The sequence below is a fragment of the Physeter macrocephalus genome, chromosome 13, assembly GCF_002837175.3.
Source record: "Physeter macrocephalus isolate SW-GA chromosome 13, ASM283717v5, whole genome shotgun sequence".
NCBI classification, from domain to species: Eukaryota; Metazoa; Chordata; class Mammalia; order Artiodactyla; family Physeteridae; genus Physeter; species Physeter macrocephalus.
In genome coordinates, this window is record NC_041226.1 from 15,241,520 (window position 1) to 15,262,631 (window position 21,112).

General features: G+C 43.9%; 1 protein-coding gene across 4 annotated transcripts in view; it reads right to left on the reverse strand.

Moving 5' to 3' along the window:
- The window catches only part of LHFPL6 (LHFPL tetraspan subfamily member 6), a 244,433-nt gene extending 223,554 nt beyond the window's left edge, over positions 1-20,879 (reverse strand). The window contains exons 1-2 of one of the 4 annotated variants that reach the window (XR_002892014.3): positions 20,611-20,879; positions 18,588-19,162 (exon numbers count right to left, since the gene is read on the reverse strand). Coding sequence is in view for 3 of the 4 variants with exons in the window: in XM_024125917.3 (XP_023981685.1) it covers positions 18,588-18,972 (385 nt within the window). In the remaining variant the exon portion in view is untranslated. Of the gene's footprint in view, positions 1-18,587; positions 19,163-20,191; positions 20,211-20,610 lie in introns of those variants that run through there. The other 3 variants (XM_024125917.3, XM_024125916.3, XM_007117025.4) reach the window with 3 other exon arrangements.
- Positions 20,880-21,112: the final 233 nt, after the last annotated feature.

Sequence of the window (21,112 nt, forward strand, 5' to 3'; positions counted from 1 at the left end):
GTATCTCTCCAACAACCCCAACACTGGTGGCTGGATTTGCTAACATTTTGATACAGAAACACGGTTTGGTAACACGGAAGCAAGAACATCCTGGCAGCTCGCCAGATAAGACATGCTCTCCATCAACAAAGACTGAACGGAAGAGAAGGCTGCTGAGCACATTTACCACCTTTAAAATATACCCTGAGAGCATGTCTCAACCCATATCACTGACAACTTCTCCTTTTCCTTTCCGGGAAAGAAGCAACCGAGTTAGTTTTTATATAAAGGAAATGGGTGAATCAATCACCGTGGAGTGACAGGACCAAAGAACCCTATTCAAGACCCCTGACAAAAATGACTAAATCAACATGGAGTAAATAGCTGTGAACTATCTCAATAACTTTTTTGATTGTTGGGCTATGTCAGTACTGTCTGCTGGTTCAAATGTAACTGAAACGGGAACAGGTAAAAGAAGATCATCTTTTGAAATGAACTCGATCAGAAATATTTGCACTTAAACGGGTCTCCATTTTAAGCACTGGGCCATTGGTATCCAAAACAGAAAATTCCACCGTGTCTGTATTTTGCTATCACGTATGATAGTACCGGACAGAGGAAGTGACCTAGCCAAAAGCAGAAGGGTAGTAATTAACAGTGTAACAGAAAGAACACAGGCCAAGCACGTCATGGACCCCGAATTAGAAGCTTGCTCACGTGAATACCTGGATTTAAAATTTTCCGGAATGATTTTTAGCAAATCATCCATCAAATGAATGTAAATATTGTGATAAGTACAGGGTACGCTGAGAGATTACAGCTGAGGGGTGGGCAGCCAACACACAGGGGACAGTGTTCTTCCCTCCAGGGTCTCCACCAGAAAAAAAAAAGTTGATAAAGTTTCAAGGAAGCTCAAGAAAGGCAGGATTCCTTCAAGCTGTGCAATCAGAGAAGACTTTATGCAGAAGTCAACATTCAAAGCAAGCCCTAAAAGGCAAGTGAACTTGGGGTCTGTGTCCAGGGGAAGCGGAACAGGGCCAGCAAAGGCACAAAAGTGGGATTGAGTGGAGAATGCAGAAGAAAGTTTGTGAAATTCAGTTTGGGCAAAGCGGAACCCACAGGAAGGATGCCAGTGGATGGTAACGTGACAAATGGGGCACGTGGGGCACAGGGTAAATGGTCTTTATCCTACAGGGAGCAACAGAGGAATCTAGAGCAGGAAGGGCCGTGACCCCAGGGAAGAAGATGATGACGGAGGCGCCACAGGATGGCCAGGAGGGAGGCAGGTATGCAGGAAGGGAGCCCAGGCAAAAGATGGACACGAGCCACCTAGCACGAGTCCTCTGAGCCGTTGGAAATAAATGTGACAGGGCACCATGACACTAAATTGGAAGACAATTTAATGCCTTTTTAATTAATGGCTTTTTCATAATTAATAGCTTTTTAAATCGTCACTCAGAGATCATGACTATCGTAGGAACATGGTTCAATTACATACAGCTACATATTACATTAACTTTCTCATAATACATTCAAGACAATAAAATTTCTCATCCTTCTACAGGCCAGCCTCTGATATCAAAATAAATGACTGTTTTACAGCATGTTCTTCTGTTCTTCTCTAGCCTCAATTTCAAAATACATTTTATCTTTCTCTTATAATGTACTTGGTACAGTTTTCAAAGAATTCTATACAAGCATCCAAGATATTTTCTTTTTATTTTGCTCAGTTCCCCCCAGGATCAGAAATGAAAGCTCCAAAACCCCTGAATTGAGCTTTAATCTTAGAGAACATCACTGCAACACATTACTGCAAATATCACTGGCAAGGTTCATTTTGTGAAGATAAAATAACGATCTAGCTGTAGAACACAATACTGAAGCTGGCTGTTCGTAGAATATCAATGACATTTTTCTGAGGGAAAGTCCAGTGACCAAAGCCATGAATTTATAAACTCCTTGAGGTCACAACCTTGTATTATATTTACTTCTTTTGTTTCCCACAGCACGAAGCTGCAGCAGGATTTTAAGATTAAATAAGGAAATCTGCACAAAAGTGTTCTGTATATTATAAAATGATGTATTAAAAGTAGCTAACATTAATTGACCTGGAACTCTAAAGAACTAATTTTCCTTTTAGTTGGTCTCTGTGGTTATTTGAAAAGGATAAAAACGTGGACAGGTAGTAATCAGGCTGTGAATACGTCGGGGTGCGTCCGAGGAGAGATAGAGGGTTAAAGGAAGAAACTTCACAAAACCTAAAGATAGTATAGAAAAATACCACCAAGACGGAGAAAACCCACAACATGGGAATATGAGCTAAAACAAACAAGCAAACAAAAAACACTTCTCCAGATGTTGAGAATATCTATTCAGATTGCATCTCAAATTATGATCCACAGGGGTCAAATACAGCTAGTGACAAGGTGTATTTACTAGGCCCTGAGTAAGTAAGTCACCTGCAGATAAGACTATCACTAGTTCAAAAATTAGTTTGGGAAATGCAGCGGAGTGCAATAGCAAACTAAAAGTAGACGAAAGAATAATCAAAGTTATTTTAGCTCTTTATAGATCTTTCTTGGTTTGCTTCTATTCATTCTGTTGCCCTCATATCTAGAATGCTGCCTAACAGAGAGCAGGGATTCAATAAAAATTGTGTAATGAACGAAGCTTATTAACTTTTTAAGTTAAAGTGTAAAATTTTAAGTCAAATGAACTATTGGTAATGGCCACCATGTGCTGCGAAGCTACCTTTTCAGGCCTGATATTACATGACTTACACATATGTAAACTTCACAAAAACCCAATGAGTTAGTATTACTATTAGTAAATAGGTGAAGGAACGGAGGCTGAGTCAGTTGCTTTCCCAGGGCCACAAAGCTGATGAGTGACAGAATTCGACCCTGTCTGTCCAGATCCTGTGTTCACTTGGCTTTACACAACAATACACAGACAGAGAAAAATGTAAACACAAGAACAAAAAAGTACTAACATTTCATTTTACTTACAGTCTTACAGAAACAGTTTCTTCTGCAATCTGATTGCATGCAAAATTCTGAAGCATCCCATGTGGGGAAAACTTCTGTTATTCTAATCCTAGGCTATATGTAATGCTACAAAAACAAGCAGCCACAACTTACAAGGCTAACAAGCTAAATAGGGAAAGTATGGAGAAATGAAAACATCTCCCTCCTCCAATATTTTCCACCATCTTAAAGTCTCATCAGATTCAGATTTTCAGATCTGCTCTAAGTGGACTGCAAGATGATTATGGTAAAACCACACCACACAAAGCACGACTGTCTGAAATTACACTGAAGTCAAATGTACGTAAAATGGCGCCACACAGAGAAGAAGAGCTCACTGCTGTGTAATTTCATGAAACCTGCTGGGCACCAAGGTCACAGGCAGCCAAAGTGAATTTTAAATGGTGCCGACCAGGAGCCTATAATCAGGATAGCCACCAGTGGGTGGATGAGATAAATGAACTAACCAACTTTCTTCCACCAGGCGATCAAAATAGAATGCCATCTTTATGCATGAGACCAAAAATTTTTTTTTAAGTTAAAATATTCATCCTTCACACCTCTGCTTTTTCTCTGCATTTCTAACCTCTTCCTTCCTCAAGGTGCCTTTATGTTAGTGAGCATCATGCAGTGTGATTTTTGCTCCTACCTTGAGTGTTCTTCCATCTATTCCCGGAAAATAAAATCTATTCCTACAAAGCACAAGCTTCTCCGTAACCGTGGTCCACCAGCAGAGTAGCTGTTGAGCAGCTGTCACTGTCCAAGGGCAAGCTCAGAACTGATGATTGAGGGACTTCCCTGGTGGTCCAGTGGTTAGGACTTCGCCTTCCAATGCAAGGGGTGCAGGTTCGATCCCTAGTCGGAGAGCTAAGCTCCCACATGCCTTGGGGCCAAAAAACCAAAACATAAAACAGAAGCACTACTGTAACAAACTCAATAAAGACTTAAAAAAAAAATAGTCCACATCAAAAAAAAAAAAAAAAAATCTTAAAAAAAAAACCCAAAACTGATTGAGTCAGACACAGCCAGGAGCTTGCCTTCCAACCAGGACAAATGGTAAAAGAAAGTGTCAGGATATAAAAGCCATGTCTTTTTTTTTTTGGCTGTGTTGGGTTTTCGTTGTGGTACACAGACTTCTCTTGTTGCAGAGCACGGGCTCTAGGTGCACCGGCTTCAGTAGTTGCAGCACACAGGCTCAGTAGTTGTGGCGCACGGGCTTAGTTGCTCCACGGCACGTGTATCTTCCCGGACCAGGGCTCAAACCCGTGTCCCCTGCCTTGGCAGGCGGATTCTCAACCACTGCGCCACCAGGGAAGCCCCCCATGTCTTTTTTATTTATTTATTTATTTATTTTATTTATTTATGGCTGTGTTGGGTCTTCGTTGCTGTGCATGGGCTTTCTCTAGTTGCAGCAAGCGGGGGTTACTCTTCGTTGAAGTGCACAGGCTTCTCATTGCAGTGGCTTCTCCTGTTGCAGATCACAGGCTCTAGGCGCGCGGGCTTCAGTAGTTGTGGCTTGCAGGCTCAGTAGTTGTGGCGCACGGGCTTCGTTGCCCTGTGGCACGTGGGGTCTTCCCGGACCAGGGCTCGAACCCGTGTCCCCTGCATTGGCAGGCGGATTCTTAACCCCTGCGCCACCAGGGAAGCCCCCGTGTCTTTTGAAGAGTGACTGAAGTAATACTGTCCCATAGAAGGTTCTCAAAGACGCTCTAAATCTATATATTTAACCCTGGTCTCTCTCGTGAGCTCTGTGCCCGTGTTGCCCCTGCCCACCTAACCTTCCACCTTGAAGTCCCCCCGACCCAGAACCGCAAACTGTGGATTCAGGAGATGTTCTTTGGTGGATATCCTCCAGGCCCTGTGAGATGTTTGTATTGAGTAGGCTGCCTTAGCCAAACTCGGCTGCAGACCCTGAGTCCTTTCTCCTGGGTCCTCAGCACTGCCGATTGATCGACAAAGTCAAAAGGGCCAGGTATAGGCACAACAGGACCTCTGGAACGTCTCACTACCGATCAAATTCCTTCCTAAACTGCTTTCGCATTTGCTGGGGAGTCACATGGCCTCCTTGTCTAAGCACCGGGAGGATCACTTTTCTTCTCCCCCCACCTTGCTTTACCTTTTGATAAAGCAGGGATTGGCTCTGCCCTGATTTCCTTATTTTCCCTACCCTGCAAGTCCCTCAGTAAGATAAAGTCTCACCGAACTGCGCTTGCAGTGCTTGGGCTTTGCTGTCCCCTCCTTAGACTCTGGGAAATGGAAGAGACAAAGGTACTGGGTTGGCCAAAAAGTTCATTTGGGTTCTTCCGTAACATCTTTCCAAGCTTTTTGGCCAACCCAAAAGATACAAAACATAGGGTGGAAATACAATCAACGTGACTTGGCAAGCCCTGTCTGTGTACCTCCTAGAAGGAGGCTGTGGTTATGAGCAGTGGGGAGCCCCAGGAGGCGTGGTTTATGAGGCAAGGTGACTACAGAGATTATCAAAGAATTGCCTGAATACCTAAGGATTATAATTTTCTATTTAAATCTGGTAATGCAACCCCTAAAAACAAAACAAACATACAACACACATGAACAGCAGCAAAAGCGATGTCCTACCGCACACTCAACTGTAGAATATAGTGACTCCATTGTAGGTCCAATCTAGACACAAAGAGAACATGGGAAATCCTACATCCACATCCAAGACAACGGTGCACATATGTGGAGGGGGAGAAATAGTATGGGGGGCTTGGATTGTTCCGGGGAGCCAACTGCGGCCAGGAGTGAGAAAGGCTATACCGACTTTGACCATGAACCCATGTCCCCCTTTCCAGCTGCATGCACAGTGGAATGCCATGGTCCCGTAGGGAATCCTGGTCTGCCCAGGTGTGCCCAGTTCCTAACATCATCAGCTACAATCTGCTACCCATACGGAAGGTACGTTCATAGACTGCAGAGAGGACCAACTGGGTAATCTTGTCATAAGGTAACACTGGGGCATGAGTTTTAGGAAGATTCTGGGGCTCAGAAGTAGAGATGAACAAACACTAAGAAAGTCATGCCTCATACACAGCAACTCTCACCAAGGAGGAGTGTATCAAATGAGGACTGGATTTCATCACAGAATCATACTATTTTAGAGCTTAAAGGCACATTTCTTTTTTTCAAAGATTTGATCGACAAACGTATGGAAACTGTAACTTCCAATGGAATGACACAAGGACATTTTGTGTTTCATGGTCTTTAATGCAAATGACTCATGGCACATAAATAATAATCACTGATAATATTAACTCATAGGTAATAACCAAGGGATAACCAGTTTCCTTTCTTGCTCTGCCTTATTACGCAGCTGTAACATGACTAACATAAGCTATGACAGGAATCTATTAGGTCTCCTAACTAAAAGATTCCTTTACTACAAGTAATGGACAGCAATGTTCAATTACGAACATGTTGACAATAACACTTATTCTTTATAGATAAAATAAAGGTATAACTGAAAATGTCAAATTTTCTACGAAAATAAGATGTATAAAATCAATCTTACATCTACTTATGTTTATGTATTTGCACACTTATTATTTCCTGCACTTTTAGGGAGAGAATAGGAAAATATCTGTTTGTGAGAAGCCAGTGAAGTTCAACGACACGACACCCAGAGTCACTTTAGGTGTCATCAAAAATGCTCCTCTTAGAAGCCCCCAGGTGTGCTGAGCAGTCAGTAACCCTCATTTGCACACAGGTGAACGTGAAACAGTTATAAAATTAGAGATGTCTACATTGTAATTTTATACAGTAAGTTACATCTACATACTGTGGTAACAATGTTTATTACTTTTTTAAACGTTTCACTCTGTAAATCAAAACAGAGCTGCTATAATTTATGTTTTCTTGTTTGTTTTTTAATTTTCTGAGGAACTAGGGAAAAAATGCCTGGTTTTTTATATACACGGAAATATAAAATTACTGAGACATCATTCATTTACTCATTTATTCATCTAAAAATAGGAGCAGCAAAACCCGTTTGCCTCTATCTCAGAAATGTCTTCAAACTCGTTTTCTCTGTATTCCCACAGCTTCGATGAGGTTCTCACCATCTCTGGCCAAGCCTGCTATAACAAGACTCTTGCTGCCTTCCCTGGTTTGGTCGTTTCCCCAAATCAGTCTTTACTCCTCATTTGCTACTGGATTATCTAGTTCCTCAGTCACTTTCACCCATAACCACTCAAAAACTTCATTTAACTTTAGTTAAGTGTAGAATTCTTACCACAGAATATGAACAGGGACCTTCAGACCTGATCCTTTGTCACATCACCTCTGCCCCCTACCTCAGAGTATGCTGCCATTCCCTGAATTCCCATCAGATCTTTTTACAACTCCTTGGCTTTGAGAATTTGACATTTCCCTGCTCGAGATCCCAGGGAGCCCCTGCTCATCCATCGGACTCAGCGCAATAGCACCTCTGCTATGAAGCCTTTCCAAACCCCTCCAGACACAAGGTTCCTCCCTCTCCTGTGCCCCTACAGCATTTTATGCACACTTCAATGGACCCTGGGCATTTTTTTTTTTTTTTTTGCGGTACGCGGGCCTCTCCCGTTGCGGAGCACAGGCTCCGGACGCGCAGGCTCAGCGGCCGTGGCTCACGGGCCCAGCCGCTCCGCGGCATGTGGGATCTTCCCGGACCGGGGCGCGAACCCGCGTCCCCTGCATCGGCAGGCGGACTCTCAACCACTGCGCCACCAGGGAAGCCCTACCCTGGGCATTTTTAAACATCTGTGATTTATGCCTACTCACCAAAACCCCCCCAAAGTTCACAGTATGACGTCATCTGCCACTTGGCTAAGGTAGGAATTTGAATTATATATTGTATTTTAGCCAGGGTCCAGGAAACCAGAAACCATCCTAAGTATTTCAAACACAGAGGATTTAATATAATACAGGAAATTGGTTACACAGACGATAGAAGAGCTACAACGCCAGACAGGAGTTAAAGAGGTGACCCAGAAACTGGCATCAGCAGAAAACTGCTACCATCCATGAGACTGGAGTGATGTTGGGGGGAAGATGGCATTACTGATGACTAGAAGAACCGGACTGTGTGACTAGCGGAGGATCGTGACAGTGGCTCCTAATGGGAGCTGGGGCCATGCAGGGCTGGGCTTTCCAGGACGAGAGACAGCTGCTGCCGAAGAGTCTGCCCAAGGGAGAGCTGGAGAGGGAGAAAGACCCTGGCTTCTCCCTGCCTCCCATCCTCCAAAAGAAGTGCCTCCCACTGGCTGCAGCGACCCAGATGCCAGGTGTCGAGGCTTCTGGGAAATGCAGCCTCCTGCGATGCAGGAAAATGACTGGCGCACCGTGTGAGGCTGGTGAGCACGTCACTTGGCAGCTGAGCAAGCCTCACCAGCCGATCACCGTATGCAACGGAGTGGACGTCTCTATCATGAGTCCTTTGGATTGTAATTCTACTTCGCATGGTGGTTTCCTCCAGAAGACTGTGAGCTCCGCTATAGCAGGGACCTTATCTCAACTTGTATCCCAGCACCTAGCATGGTATTTGACATATAGTAGGCACTCAATAAATACTGCTAGATGTCCATAGACACTAATTCCCTGGATTTATAACATATTTTAACTCAGCATTTCCTAAAGTTTGTTGTGCTGGCCATTAATTCAAAACAACAGGTAAGTAGGACTCCGCCATTCCCAAATAAGTCTGTGAAACATAGTGTTAAACAAATTAAGCTGGTCTCTTGGTCCATTCGAGATGCAGTAACAAAAGACCACGGACAAGGTGGCTTAGAAACAACAGAAATTTATTTCTCCCAGTTCTGGGAGCCGGAAGTCTAAGATGACGGCGCCGGGGTGGTAGGGTTAGGGCGCTCTTCTCCCTGTATCCTCACATGGCAGAAGGGGCAAGGATGCTCTCTCAAACTTCTTTTATAAAGGCATTAATCTCATTCATGAGGGCTCCACCTTCGGGACCTAATCATCTCCCAAACCCCTCGCCTCCTAATACCATCTCATTTGACATTAGGATTTCAACAAATGAATTTTGGGGGTGTCACAAATATTCAGACCACAGCAGCTTGTTTCTTTATTGCAGATAGTCCAGTCCATTCAGAGGTTTCAAAATGTGCTTGAAGACAGAGATGCAGAATTATGCAACATCTTTTCAACATATATGACTATGGAACACTTTTATCAAAAGACTGACATTACACAGGGACATCACTTAAGGGGTCATTGCTTTAATTGTCTTCACATTTGTGACACTTTATTTCTTCTCTGAAATAGTCCGGTGAGGTATAGAAGAACAAGGTCACACCTTTCAAATAAAAATGTTGCTAATAAATAATTAAAACTAACATATCAGGTATTAATTGAATAAACAAGATGTCATTTACTATTCTAGTCACCGTAGGGATAGAAACAAAATGTAAATCTTAGTTCTTGCTCTACTTGAAGAGATAGGGCATACAAGAAAAAAAGAACCATGAAATGGTACTTTCTTTTTCTCCAACAATATTTTTATACGTGTTTTAGTACATCATGGTATCTGATGCTGCCTGCTTACTGAAAATGAGGCACACGGAAGGTAAATTATTCACTGAAGTTATAAGCACGTCAGTTCTGGACCTTACGTTAACACTTGAGCTTCATGAATTGTAAAAGAAAATCACGGGCTTCCCTGGTGGTGCAGTGATTAAGAATCTGCCTGCCAATGCAAGGGACATGGGTTTGAGCCCTGGCCTGGGAAGAACCCACATGCCCCAGAGCAACTAAGCCTGTGCGCTACAACTACTGAAGCCTGCGCGCCTAGAGCCCCTGCTCCACAACGAGAAGCCACGACAATGAGAAGCCCACGCACCTCAACGAAGAGTAGCCCCCACTCACCACACCTAAAGAAAGCTTGTGCACAGCAACGAAGACCCAACACAGCCAAAAATAAATAAATAAATAAATTTATTTAAAAAAAAAAAAAGAAAATCACTAACTGGTATGATGTCTATCATATAAAGAAAACAAAGGATAACTAGATCCCCCAATAATTAGTCAGCAATATCAATGCACCAACACTGGGGTATTGGGGTATGAATCCAACCTCGTGACCTTCTAAAAAGGACCATTCAAAAGTCCCTGGGAAATCACCAGACTCCTTTAGAGGGATCTAGCTAGAACTCTCTGTGTTTCTATCATAATATTTTATTGATCAAGGTTGACAAAGTAGAACATTAGCCTTCGTTTCTAAAGAGAGACACAAGGTCCTTGGTTTTGTTACTTAAGAAGTGTGTCCTCACCAAATGAACCTACCTACGAAACAGAAACAGACTCACAGACATAGAGAACAGACCTGTGGTTGCCAAGGGTAGGGAGTGGGGGAGGGATGGAGTGGGAGTTTGGGGTTAGCAGATGCAAACCATTATACACAGAAGAGATAAACAACAAGGTCCTACTGTATAGCACAAGGAACTATATTCAATATCCTGTGATAAACCATAATGGAAAAGAATATAAAAAAGAACGTGTGTGTGTGTGTCTGTGTGTATACGTCAATCACTTTGCTATATAGCAGAAATTAACACAACATTGTAAATCATCTACACTTCAATTTAAAAAATAAAGAAGTGTGTCCTCTAAAATTAACATTATCTTCCGTCTTAACAAAAGATTATTACAAGGACTTCTAACAATGGGGAACTCACACTAGGGAACTTACACTAGAAAACTTGGCCAGCGTGTATTAATGAGAGATAAATTCTTCTGTCACATAATTTTTTTAAGACAGCGTATTTGCTTTGGTTGGAGGTTTTGGCATTCTCCCCTAATGGCCTCTCTACTGCATGTTACCTTATTAACATTAACCTGTTTTGAGAATTGGCAAAAAGTTGCTATATCCTATTACTTCAAGTGGTTCTATGGTACTACAAACATAAACTGGGGACCAAAGAAACAATAAAAGTGTTCACCTATGTTAAGAGACTTATTATTCATAATGGTCAGAAATTCTGAATTCTACATATAATACAAGGTGGAATTTCAATTAACACTTTACTATTATGATGACAGCATTCACAGCTCAACAAGTAACTAACGGGATAACTCTGGGTGTCGCTCTCTAAAATTCAGCGTTCACAGCTGTTTAAAAAAAAAAAAGGAGAGAGAGAACAAATTACCTGCCTCACTGGGGTGAAAGAAATGAGAACTGAATATGTTCCAAGGATCACTGGTCCCTTCAGGGAGCCAGTTTCAAATTAGTTAGGGAAACACTTAACACTACACTTAATACTACACTTAATACCATACCTTCCCCATGCCCCCAGGAGATTGGTATAAGCATTAACATACTCCAGGCCCTGTGAAGTTCTGCTGTAATGAAATTTATTAACTTTCCATAACCAAGTGTTTCTCCAATCTACTTGTTCCCAAAACGATTCTGCTTTTTCAACACCTACTGGTACTCCCTCAGGAACCAGTCCTCCCCAGAACACACTTGAGGGTGATGCCTCATGAAAACAAAAAGATGAATTTTAATGACCTCCAGGAATAAAAGTTTTGAACTTAATGCTGTTATTCTTTCTGACTGTAAGTAACACACACAATAAGACACCCTTGCCAAGCTGGAGGTAGCTGCAGAGCTCAAGTACCGACAGTGTAACAGTGATGAGTTTGTTCGGAGAGCAAACTGGATGCATTTCCTGATGCTACCTATACAGAATGAGGTAAAGCTCTCTTGAGTGTGCGTTTAAAGTTTTTCTTTTAGAATTGGTTGTGAATTCACATGCCTCAGTCGGTTTTCCTTGTAACTGAAAATACGTTTTTTACAAGGCAACGAACCAGTCTGCAATCTATGTTTTAGTGAAGCTAACCAGTCCAGACGGACCCTGGCCTCAGAAGGATCAGGCTACAGCTGTGTTAGATGGTGGCAGCAAAGGGAAGAAGGTTAAAAATCAAATGATTCCCCTAAAATATGGCACAAATGAAACTACCTATGAAACGGAAACTGACTCACAGACATAGAGAAAAGACTTGTGGTTGCCAAGGCAGGGGGCGGGGAAGAGGGTGAGGGAGGGAAGGACTGGAAGTTTGGGATTAGCAGATGCAAACTGTATACAGGATGGATAAACAACAAGGTCCTACTGTATAGCACAGGGAACTATATTCAACATCCTGTAATCAACCATTATGGAAAATAAGATGAAAAAGGATGTATATATATAAAACTGAGTCACCTTGCTGTATACCAGAAACTAACACAACATTGTAAATCAACTATACTTCAATTAAAAATAAATAATTTTTTTTAAAAGGGGAAAAAAAAAATCAAATGATTCTCTTAGAAAGACTCTACTCCACATAAATTAAATGAAGATTTGAACCCTGTCCAAAAAAAAAAAAAAAAAAAAAACTAGGGCTTCCCTGGTGGCGCAGTGGTTGAGAGTCCGCCTGCCGATGCAGGGGACACGGGTTCGTGCCCCGGTCCGGGAGGATCCCACATGCTGCGGGGCGGCTGGGCCCGTGGGCCGTGGCCGCTGTCAGAGCTGCTAATATGATATGCCCAAGTTCAATGGACAACTCCTTGCTCCTCCATTTTTAAGATTTAGTATCATTATTATGTTTTACTTCAGTGATACAATCTTGGAAGTCAAAGCTAATAACAGAAAAAAAGAAAAAACTGAGTATACTTGGCAGAAAAGAAGCCAAGGATTTGGGCACACTCTACCTGAAGAGGAACCAGCCACAGCTCACTGATATAGGGTGAATGACACAAAACACAGCACTGGCAATGAGAGCAGGTCTGTAATTTGCAATTGGAGTCATAGGCAGAAATAGCATCTTCATCTACGTGAAGCACGGAAAAGATTTGGTTCTTCCCCTTTCTGGGCGTATACACAGGCCGGACCATCCCAGTAACATCTAAGGCCACTAATATGAAGGAAAACACGGTTATAAACTGCTCTGTTCGTACACTAATTCTGACATCTGCTGCTTATATCACATCATCCCCCAAACAACAACTATCACGGAAAGAGACTGATAATCCAGACTTAGCTTTACAGAGTCTGTGCTCCCACACCAACAACATATAAGGTTTTGAGTGAATAAAATTGTTCATGTTTCTCAAAATGTGATCCATGGACCATCTATGTCTAGAACTGCTGGAGAGTCTGTTAAAAGTTCTTCCCCTGGGCGGCCCCCAGACCTACCAAATCACACACTCCGGGGCAGGGCTTTGGATCCTCCAGTGGAATAAACCGTCAGGGAACTTTCAGGCCCGCTAGAGAACTAAAAGAATATTGCACTGAATTCTGATGTCAGTTACTGATGTGGAGAACTTGGAAGCTTCACGGAAAAGTCTGGGAACAATGAAACACTTTCCAAAGTACGACAAAAAACAAGTTCTTCTGGGGTGGTGGGGAAGTATGTTAAAAAAAAAAATAAATAGATAAAACTGGTGACAATGACTACTTGGAAATTTAATTTTAGAACATTATTAGATGTAAACACATAAAACTCAGCGTTTTAGATCTTATAAAAGACCAGTTAATTCATCAACATCCCTGCCTTTAACAAATCCCGAGCTCGGAATAGATGCTATCTGTGCTGTTCGTTTGCGCTGTCCACACCGCATCTCCCTTTCCCTTCTTCCCGGCTGCCAAGCCCCACTCACACCCTTGCACTGTTTAGGTCTCCATCTCAAGCCTGCTCTCTGTCGTATCAGTGTGCCCGGGATGTCTGAGTGTGATGGAAGACGTGGACTGTGGTTCTAGAAAGTACTGTCAGCCAGCATCATCTTCTTCCCCAGAGATGCTTAAGACCATGACTTCTTAGTCAAAGCTGATTTAAGCACCATCCTGCTTCGGAGCAGAAGCTCAGAGTGGCTGGTTCCTGAGTGCCCTCCTGGCCTAAGCATTCGGGCTTTTCCAGGATACGCGTGGCTTTAGGGGGTTCAGACCAAGAACTGTCTTGGCCCATCTCTGTGATCTGCAGTAAGATCTTTATGTCGTTCAGTTAGCCGATTCCTTACCACAAACCCACTGCCTGAGAACTACAGAGGATGTACTAAGGTCTTACTTTGAGTTCTCCATCTGTCAAATCTTGTTTCTGGTACAGGGCAATGATAAGTAAAAGAATACATATATAATATATACATGATCATTATGATGTGTATATAATATGTATTAAGAGAGAGAATTCCAGGATAATTTTCTGTGACAAAAACCAGGATAGATCGATGTGTTCAGTCAATACCAAACTACAGAGATGGGGTCTTTTTACAGTCCAGTCAGAGAGGTGTAAATAAGGTCATGATAAAAACTAAACATTAACTAAATTCTGAATGTAAGCCATCTACCAGAAGTCACATCTTAAAAAATACAAAATGATTAACTTAGAGCAGGGTTCTCAAGGCGGTGGTCTCAGAACCAGCATCATCTGGGAACTTGTTAGAAATGCACATTATCAACTCCCCTGGCCAACCCCCCAAAACCTACTAATCAGGGAGCCAGCCGCCCTGGGTGGGCTCCAAAAATCTGTTTTAAAAAGTCCTGAGGGTGACTCCGATGTATGCTAAAGTTTGAGAACCACTGGCTCAGAACTCAAGGCCGCTTGCCTGGACTTTACATTGTAAGGTTGGAGGGAGCTGAAGGAAAACAGGAGTAGTTTGTGATCTATGAGGCACAATTTAAAGAGGAACAAAAAGAGCTCTGCCTGCTCCCCCAACTGGCCCAAGAAATGCCTCGATTTCTTAAAATTAGAGCAACTTCTTTCAGTTAAGACATTGTCACTAAAAAGCCACCATGCCCATTAATACACCAACACGTATTTATCTTATTCCTCAGCTGTCACTTGACAGAGCCTGGATATGAAGGAAAGTACAATGGGACACACCATATGTCAGGTCAGGTTCAAAGTGGAGCAAGGGGAGGAGAAGTCCCAGGCCCTCATCCAAAGGGATGAAAGACAGCCCAGGTGGAGCCCTACAGGGAGGGGCCTGCAGAGGCAATGATGCTTTCAGCACAGAGACAGGGATGCTCTAAGAAACACTTGGCCATCGTTACCGTCTTGAGCAGCACTTAACCATCAATTAGTTGAGGAGATGGTCTCCCCTGGCTTCTCAGGACAGAGCAGTGTCTACACTGGGAAGGTAGTTGTTTGCTACTGATTAGTAGTCTACACTCATTTTATACATATATGTGACTCACATCCAAACTAAATGTGGAATAATACCAATTTGGGACTCTTTTCCATACCCCCCTCGTTAGAGCACCAGCAGTTTCCAAAGATGAAATCTACAAATTCAGACCCTGACAATTGCCAGCACCAGTGAGGAGAACTTAAGATAGCCTTACTACGTCTTTACAGTGTTCTTACATGCTTCACTTACAGAGCACGCAACTAAGATATTTTACTAACACGTACGTCACAAGTTTGGTATGAAGTTTCAAAAATTCTGTTAAAGTACTTAATGACTACAACAGTATTTGAAAGCACATGATTTTGTGTTCCACAAACAAAAACAACATTATAACCTCTATTTTTTCATAACACCATTATCATACTCTCTGCATGTTAACATTTTTATTACACGTGATATTTCTCAAAGGCTTTCTACATGCCTTTTAAAAATTCAATTGAGGGTAAAACTCAACGCAGGCTGGTTTTTAAAAATTATGACCAAGACTTGACTTAAAATATAAGATGGAGATGGTGGCAATTAAAGTTTATGCTCAAGTTACCACAAGAAAGGCAGAAATCATTGATTCCTTGAAGTATTTCTTTTATAGGTAGTAAATGTCCATGGACAACAGTCCCACTTTGTGCTGTTCCACCCGTTTACAGGTGACATTTTAACCTCTAACCAACCATAGCAAGACAATTCAAAATGAAGGTTGACACTTTGTCCTTTAACTAGTTCCAAAGTACTGCAGGGGTTTTACTGCCTGATGTTACACCATATGTGCAAACTCCAGACACAGCAGGCATGTTTAAGCAGGATGCCTCTGTACTTTGCCATCATCCTGTTTCCTGTTGTTCTGGAGCAATCCTAACTTTAGCTAAACATAACCTTTCTGGGTGAATCCGCCTTATAGCAGAGTGCCCTGCACTTTGACTGTATTTCGGAAGCATGGCCATTGATGGAATTCATAGAACCCAGTGGTTTGGTATTTTGCAGTCTTTACGAAACCCACCCATTTTATGAAAACTTTCATAAAATAAAATTATTTACCACTTTTTTTTTTGCGGTACGCGGGCCTCTCACTGCTGTGGCCTCTCCCGTTGCGGAGCACAGGCTCCGGACGCGCAGGCTCAGCGGCCACGGCTCACGGGCCCAGCCGCTCCACGGCATGTGGGATCCTCCCGGACCGGGGCACGAACCCGTGTCCCCTGCACTTTTTTTGTATGAATAAAAACTCAAACAATTATGAAATGAACAACAGGAGTAATTCTTTCCGAAGCATTTTTTTGGTCAACTGGTCTATCACTAAATGGTAATGTTTAATGGCAGATTTTTCAAAACCTTTTCTGTAATTCAAGTTATTTTTTAATTCTAAAATGACTACTATCTTGGGTAAAGGGATGTATTTACTTACTCGGGCCCTCAAAAGGTTCAAATCAGAAAAGCCCTCTTAGGTTTTACATTCAGAATTATTTTCTGCCAGGATTTGAGAAATGCTAATAATAACCTATATCCTCAGCTCAATGTCAGTAACTCTTACCACACCAGAGTTCATGAAAAGCATATACTAAGGAAAAAACAGTCCTTTAAAATGTATACATAACTTCCCTAATGGCCTTTCCCCTTGAGTTTTATGTAAAGTAGAACATTTAGCTCTTTATAATTCCCTCAAATCTATAAATCTCACCAGTCTCAGATTTACTTCCTGTTGCCTTCCTTCATTATACGTTTAAAGGTAATCAATAAACACTGATTTCTCTTTGTAAGCACTTTCCTGTTCTGCCAGAAATAACAGTAGTCCCTGCCCTAAAATGAAGAAGAAAAGGAAAAGGAATATTTACCAGAAGAGGAGACAAAGAAACCGCCCCAGCATTTTTCCTGAGCCAAGTGAAACACAAACAGCAAATCAAGTTTATTCTTAAAGAAAAAAAACCTTTAAAATATTCCTGGCATTAGTCCTATTCTTCAAATCTGTGGTATCAACAAGTTTTTAACTCTGGGTTTGTATTTCCACTCTCTACAAAAACCTCATTATACTGCCTAATAGCTTTACTGTACTGTCTTTCTGTAGGAATCCACACATCACACGCAAGACTTGTGCTGAATGCTGAACACTGAAGCGGTAGAGGAAGGAAGGATAGTAAGTCTGCCCCCGCTTGCCTCCTAGGGCAGAGTGGGATGCAAAACCAGTGGGAAAAAAACAGATGAGAACAAAGTTACATCTGGTAAGGAAATCAAGAACTGCAAACAACGTATCTCTGACTCAGAAACGCAAAAGTTTCAGCCACTTGAATTTTCAGCACAAGAATTTTCTGACTCAAAACGTTACTTGAAGGTTTTATATTAAATCATCTGAAATCATCTGTTGGGGTTTCTCCAACATAGACTCTACTCCAGAACTCTCCATTTTTAACGTTTTTTCTTCTCCTGCATTTTTCAGTGAAGACCCTGAGAAAACACCCAACGAAAGAGCAACAGACTTTTACTTTGTAATGAAGTTACCAATACATTTTATACGTTTTCCTGGCTTCCTGTTTTCTTGAACTCTGTACTATCTACAGAGGTTGTCCTATTTCACCAAGGCAGATTATAAATCACACAAGTTCAGCCTGTCAGGTTGAAAAATGGAGGTGAAAGGCACAGCAGAAAATACATGAAGTATAATTAAAACCATATGACCAGAGATATTGAAGCAATACTTGTTGGAGGCAACCCAAGTAAAAATCAAACCTTTTCTAGCGTTAGTGAGATTGGCCAGTCCCTTTGAAACAAACACACATCACTTGCTACATACTCTTTTTTTTTTTTTTTCTCCTTCACAGCAAAAGCACCGGGAGAAGTTCAGCCCTACCAAGGTAATTAAGCCTATCATTGTGGCATAGTTAAATGCATAGTTGTTAATGTAAAACTGATCTCTCATTTAAAACAGTAATCATTTATTTAGAAATATAGTTTAAGATGGGGCAGGGCTCAATTTTACATGCACCAAAAAGGATTAAAGGCTTATGATGACAATGTTGAATCAAAAACCTTTTCTAATTTCCTATGAAGTTTTCATCTCTTAAGACCTGAGGATTCCAGAAAGACACAGATAGTGTTAATTGTTGTTGATCACAAAGAGCCAGCAGCTATAAAATCCAAACTGTCTCCTGGACTACATTATAAACAACCTAGACACTACTGCCTCACAGACGTGGTACTGAGCAGGCCAATGATGTACATGTTTAAGGATGTACAGAAATTAAGAGCTCTTGAAGTTGTAAAGCATCTTTGACTTTGGCAATCTGTCCCCAGAGCCTATGTCCCCAGAGCGTTCCAAGGGTCAATTACCATAATCTCAGTAGATAACTGGAACACAACTTTCAACATTGCTTTGGGGTTCCAGTAAACAATGTAATAAATTTAGCGAAGTCACTTACCGCCCAGAAACTGAATTCCTCCAGCCACTCTTCCCACTGTCCGGGAGATGAGCTCCGACACACAGCAGCCCATGAGGGCGGTGAGCGCCACCAGGAGGAGGAGGCCACAGCCCAGGCCTGTCACGATGGTAGAAATCCTCCATTCTGCGCTGGGGATGCCCTGGAAGGAGGCGTAGCGGCCACACTCCTCCACCATCACCATCATCTGCCGACTCTCATCGTGCACGGGATACGAGCACCTCCGGAAAGTACCGAAGGACACGGGCTTGCCCAGCTGAGATCCCCAGAGCCAGTAAGGCATGAAGAACCCCACGCAGGAGGTGGCAGCACAAAGAAACGAGAGCAAAGCCCAGATGACCCCGGTGCAAGTCAGACTGGATGCCATCTTTCACCAGACAGGGCAAAGAGGACCCAAAGTAACCGTTCTGGGTCTGCAGGAGGGAGTGAAGGTGCGAATCCACCGGGGACCCACAGGTAATCCACAGTTCTGTGATGGGGGAGCGTCTATGAACAGACCGGATCTTCAGTCTTACTGGGCATCAACTTCCCATCCTGTGCAGTAAGGAAGATGGTCCCTGGGAAAACCATAAGAAATATTAAAAGTTAAATGTTTTTAGAGACGCGATTAACACCGATTCAGTTGGTCTACAACTTTCAATTAATAAACAGTCAAAGATGCCTCCATACTTCGAAAGTGAGAAGAATTCCTTCTCTCTATAAACGTCTCCGTAATTCAAATGTTGTCAGACTGGCTCAAACCTTTTTCATGTCTTCTTCTCCTATAAATGTCCCCAAATTAACTCATGCACTTAAAGAAATGCATGACTTCTACTTGCCAAGCCAGTGAATTCATTTCATATGCTCACATTACAAGTAATGTAGCATATTTACCGGCAGTAAACGTAATTCCGAATGTTATAATAAAATGAACCACACTGTGGTTTGTTCAGCTGGCTTGCAAGTTCATGCTCATAACTTGTCGCAACTTCTCTGTGTCCCTTTAGGTCCATTAACACTCTGCACGAGCCCGAACAAAATAATTAGCATCACTTTCACAATTATAGACGGCCCAGGCATACAGAATGGATGGGACTATTACGCACCCCCAGTCCTCATTCAGTAGCGTTTGTGAATGCCTGCAATCTCAACTATCTTCTAGTGTCAACGAAAGAAAGCCTGTGTACGACTTATTTTCATACCTGCAATTTGATTCACGGCCTCCAATTAAATTATTGGAACAATCTCTGCTGCTGAATGAGTGTCAGTGTCTAATCTGGAAAAGAATCCGTACCTGCCAGGACTCTATATCGAACCCCAGTCATTCTAGTGATTCCACGTGCATTCACTTCCAAACCCCCCTCCCTCTCAAAAAGAGTTCCAGAACCACTTCCCACACTTTTCAGAGAGAATGCAGAGAAGCCCAGAGCCACGCACCCCAGTTCCATCCCCTGGACTCTTAACTCCAGCTTAATGTCACCCACCCCCCTCCTTTCCCAACCTTCGCCCCTGCCCTTTCCTTCCCACACACCACCCCATTTCCACCCCAGTGTGTCACTCCAGGGGAGCTCCGGCTACTTTTTTTTTTTTTTTTTTAATCTTGTCACCTGCGGTCAGCATGAACATTAGCGGCTGAAGTTGGTCTGCTGGGCCCTGAGGCTGGGGAAGACGCGTGGCACGGAGAGGTGGGGTGGAGACCGCCCTCACCTCGCGCTGGGGTAAGGCGCCCCGGGTTTAGCCAGCCCCCGGCAAAGGCCTCCCCCACCCCACCCCAAAGACACACAAGGATCCCTCAACCCCCAAAGCGGGAGAGGGGCGTTTTCCAGCCGGCCCCGCGCGGAGCGAGCGGATGAGGATGGGCAGGCAGCACCCCCCGGAGGCAGACGCCAGCAGCGGACGCGGCGGGCAGGGACAGCCGGCCGGCAGCCCAGCTCGGGAAGTCCGGAGCCCGGGAGCAGCCCAACTCCGTCGTCCGGAGAGAAAGGAGCGGAGCCCGCGCCCCGGGGCAGCCGCGCGCGGGACTCACAGGCTGGCGGGCGGCGGCCACCTTCTCTCCCGCACTCACAACTTGCTGTCTCTCCCGGGCGGAGCATCCACGGCACGCAAGACAGTCCTTCCCTCTTCGCCGCAGTCCCTAACAGCCGCGGAGTCCCCGGGCCCGACGCGGGAGGGAGAGCAGGGGCCGGCAGCAGGCGGAGGGCTCCGGGAGGACGCGCGGCGCCGCCGCCCGTGCAGCCCCGCTCCCCGCGGCTCTCCGACGGCGGCTCGGGCGGAGCGCTGTGGCCGCGCGCGGGGCGCCGTGGCTCGCGGGCGGAGGGGCGGATCTGCCTTTGGCAGGCGAGGCACGCAGCGCCTCCTCCCCGCCCGCCGCCCGGCCCTCCTCTCTCTCCTGTCCCCTCCCCTCGCGCCCGCCGGGACCCGGAGCGGACGCGGCGAGGGCGCGGCGCTGCGAGGCGGGGACCCTCCCGGCACGCGGGGCGGGGCGGGGCGGGGGGCGCGGCCGCCGAGCGCCGGGGTCTCCTCCCACC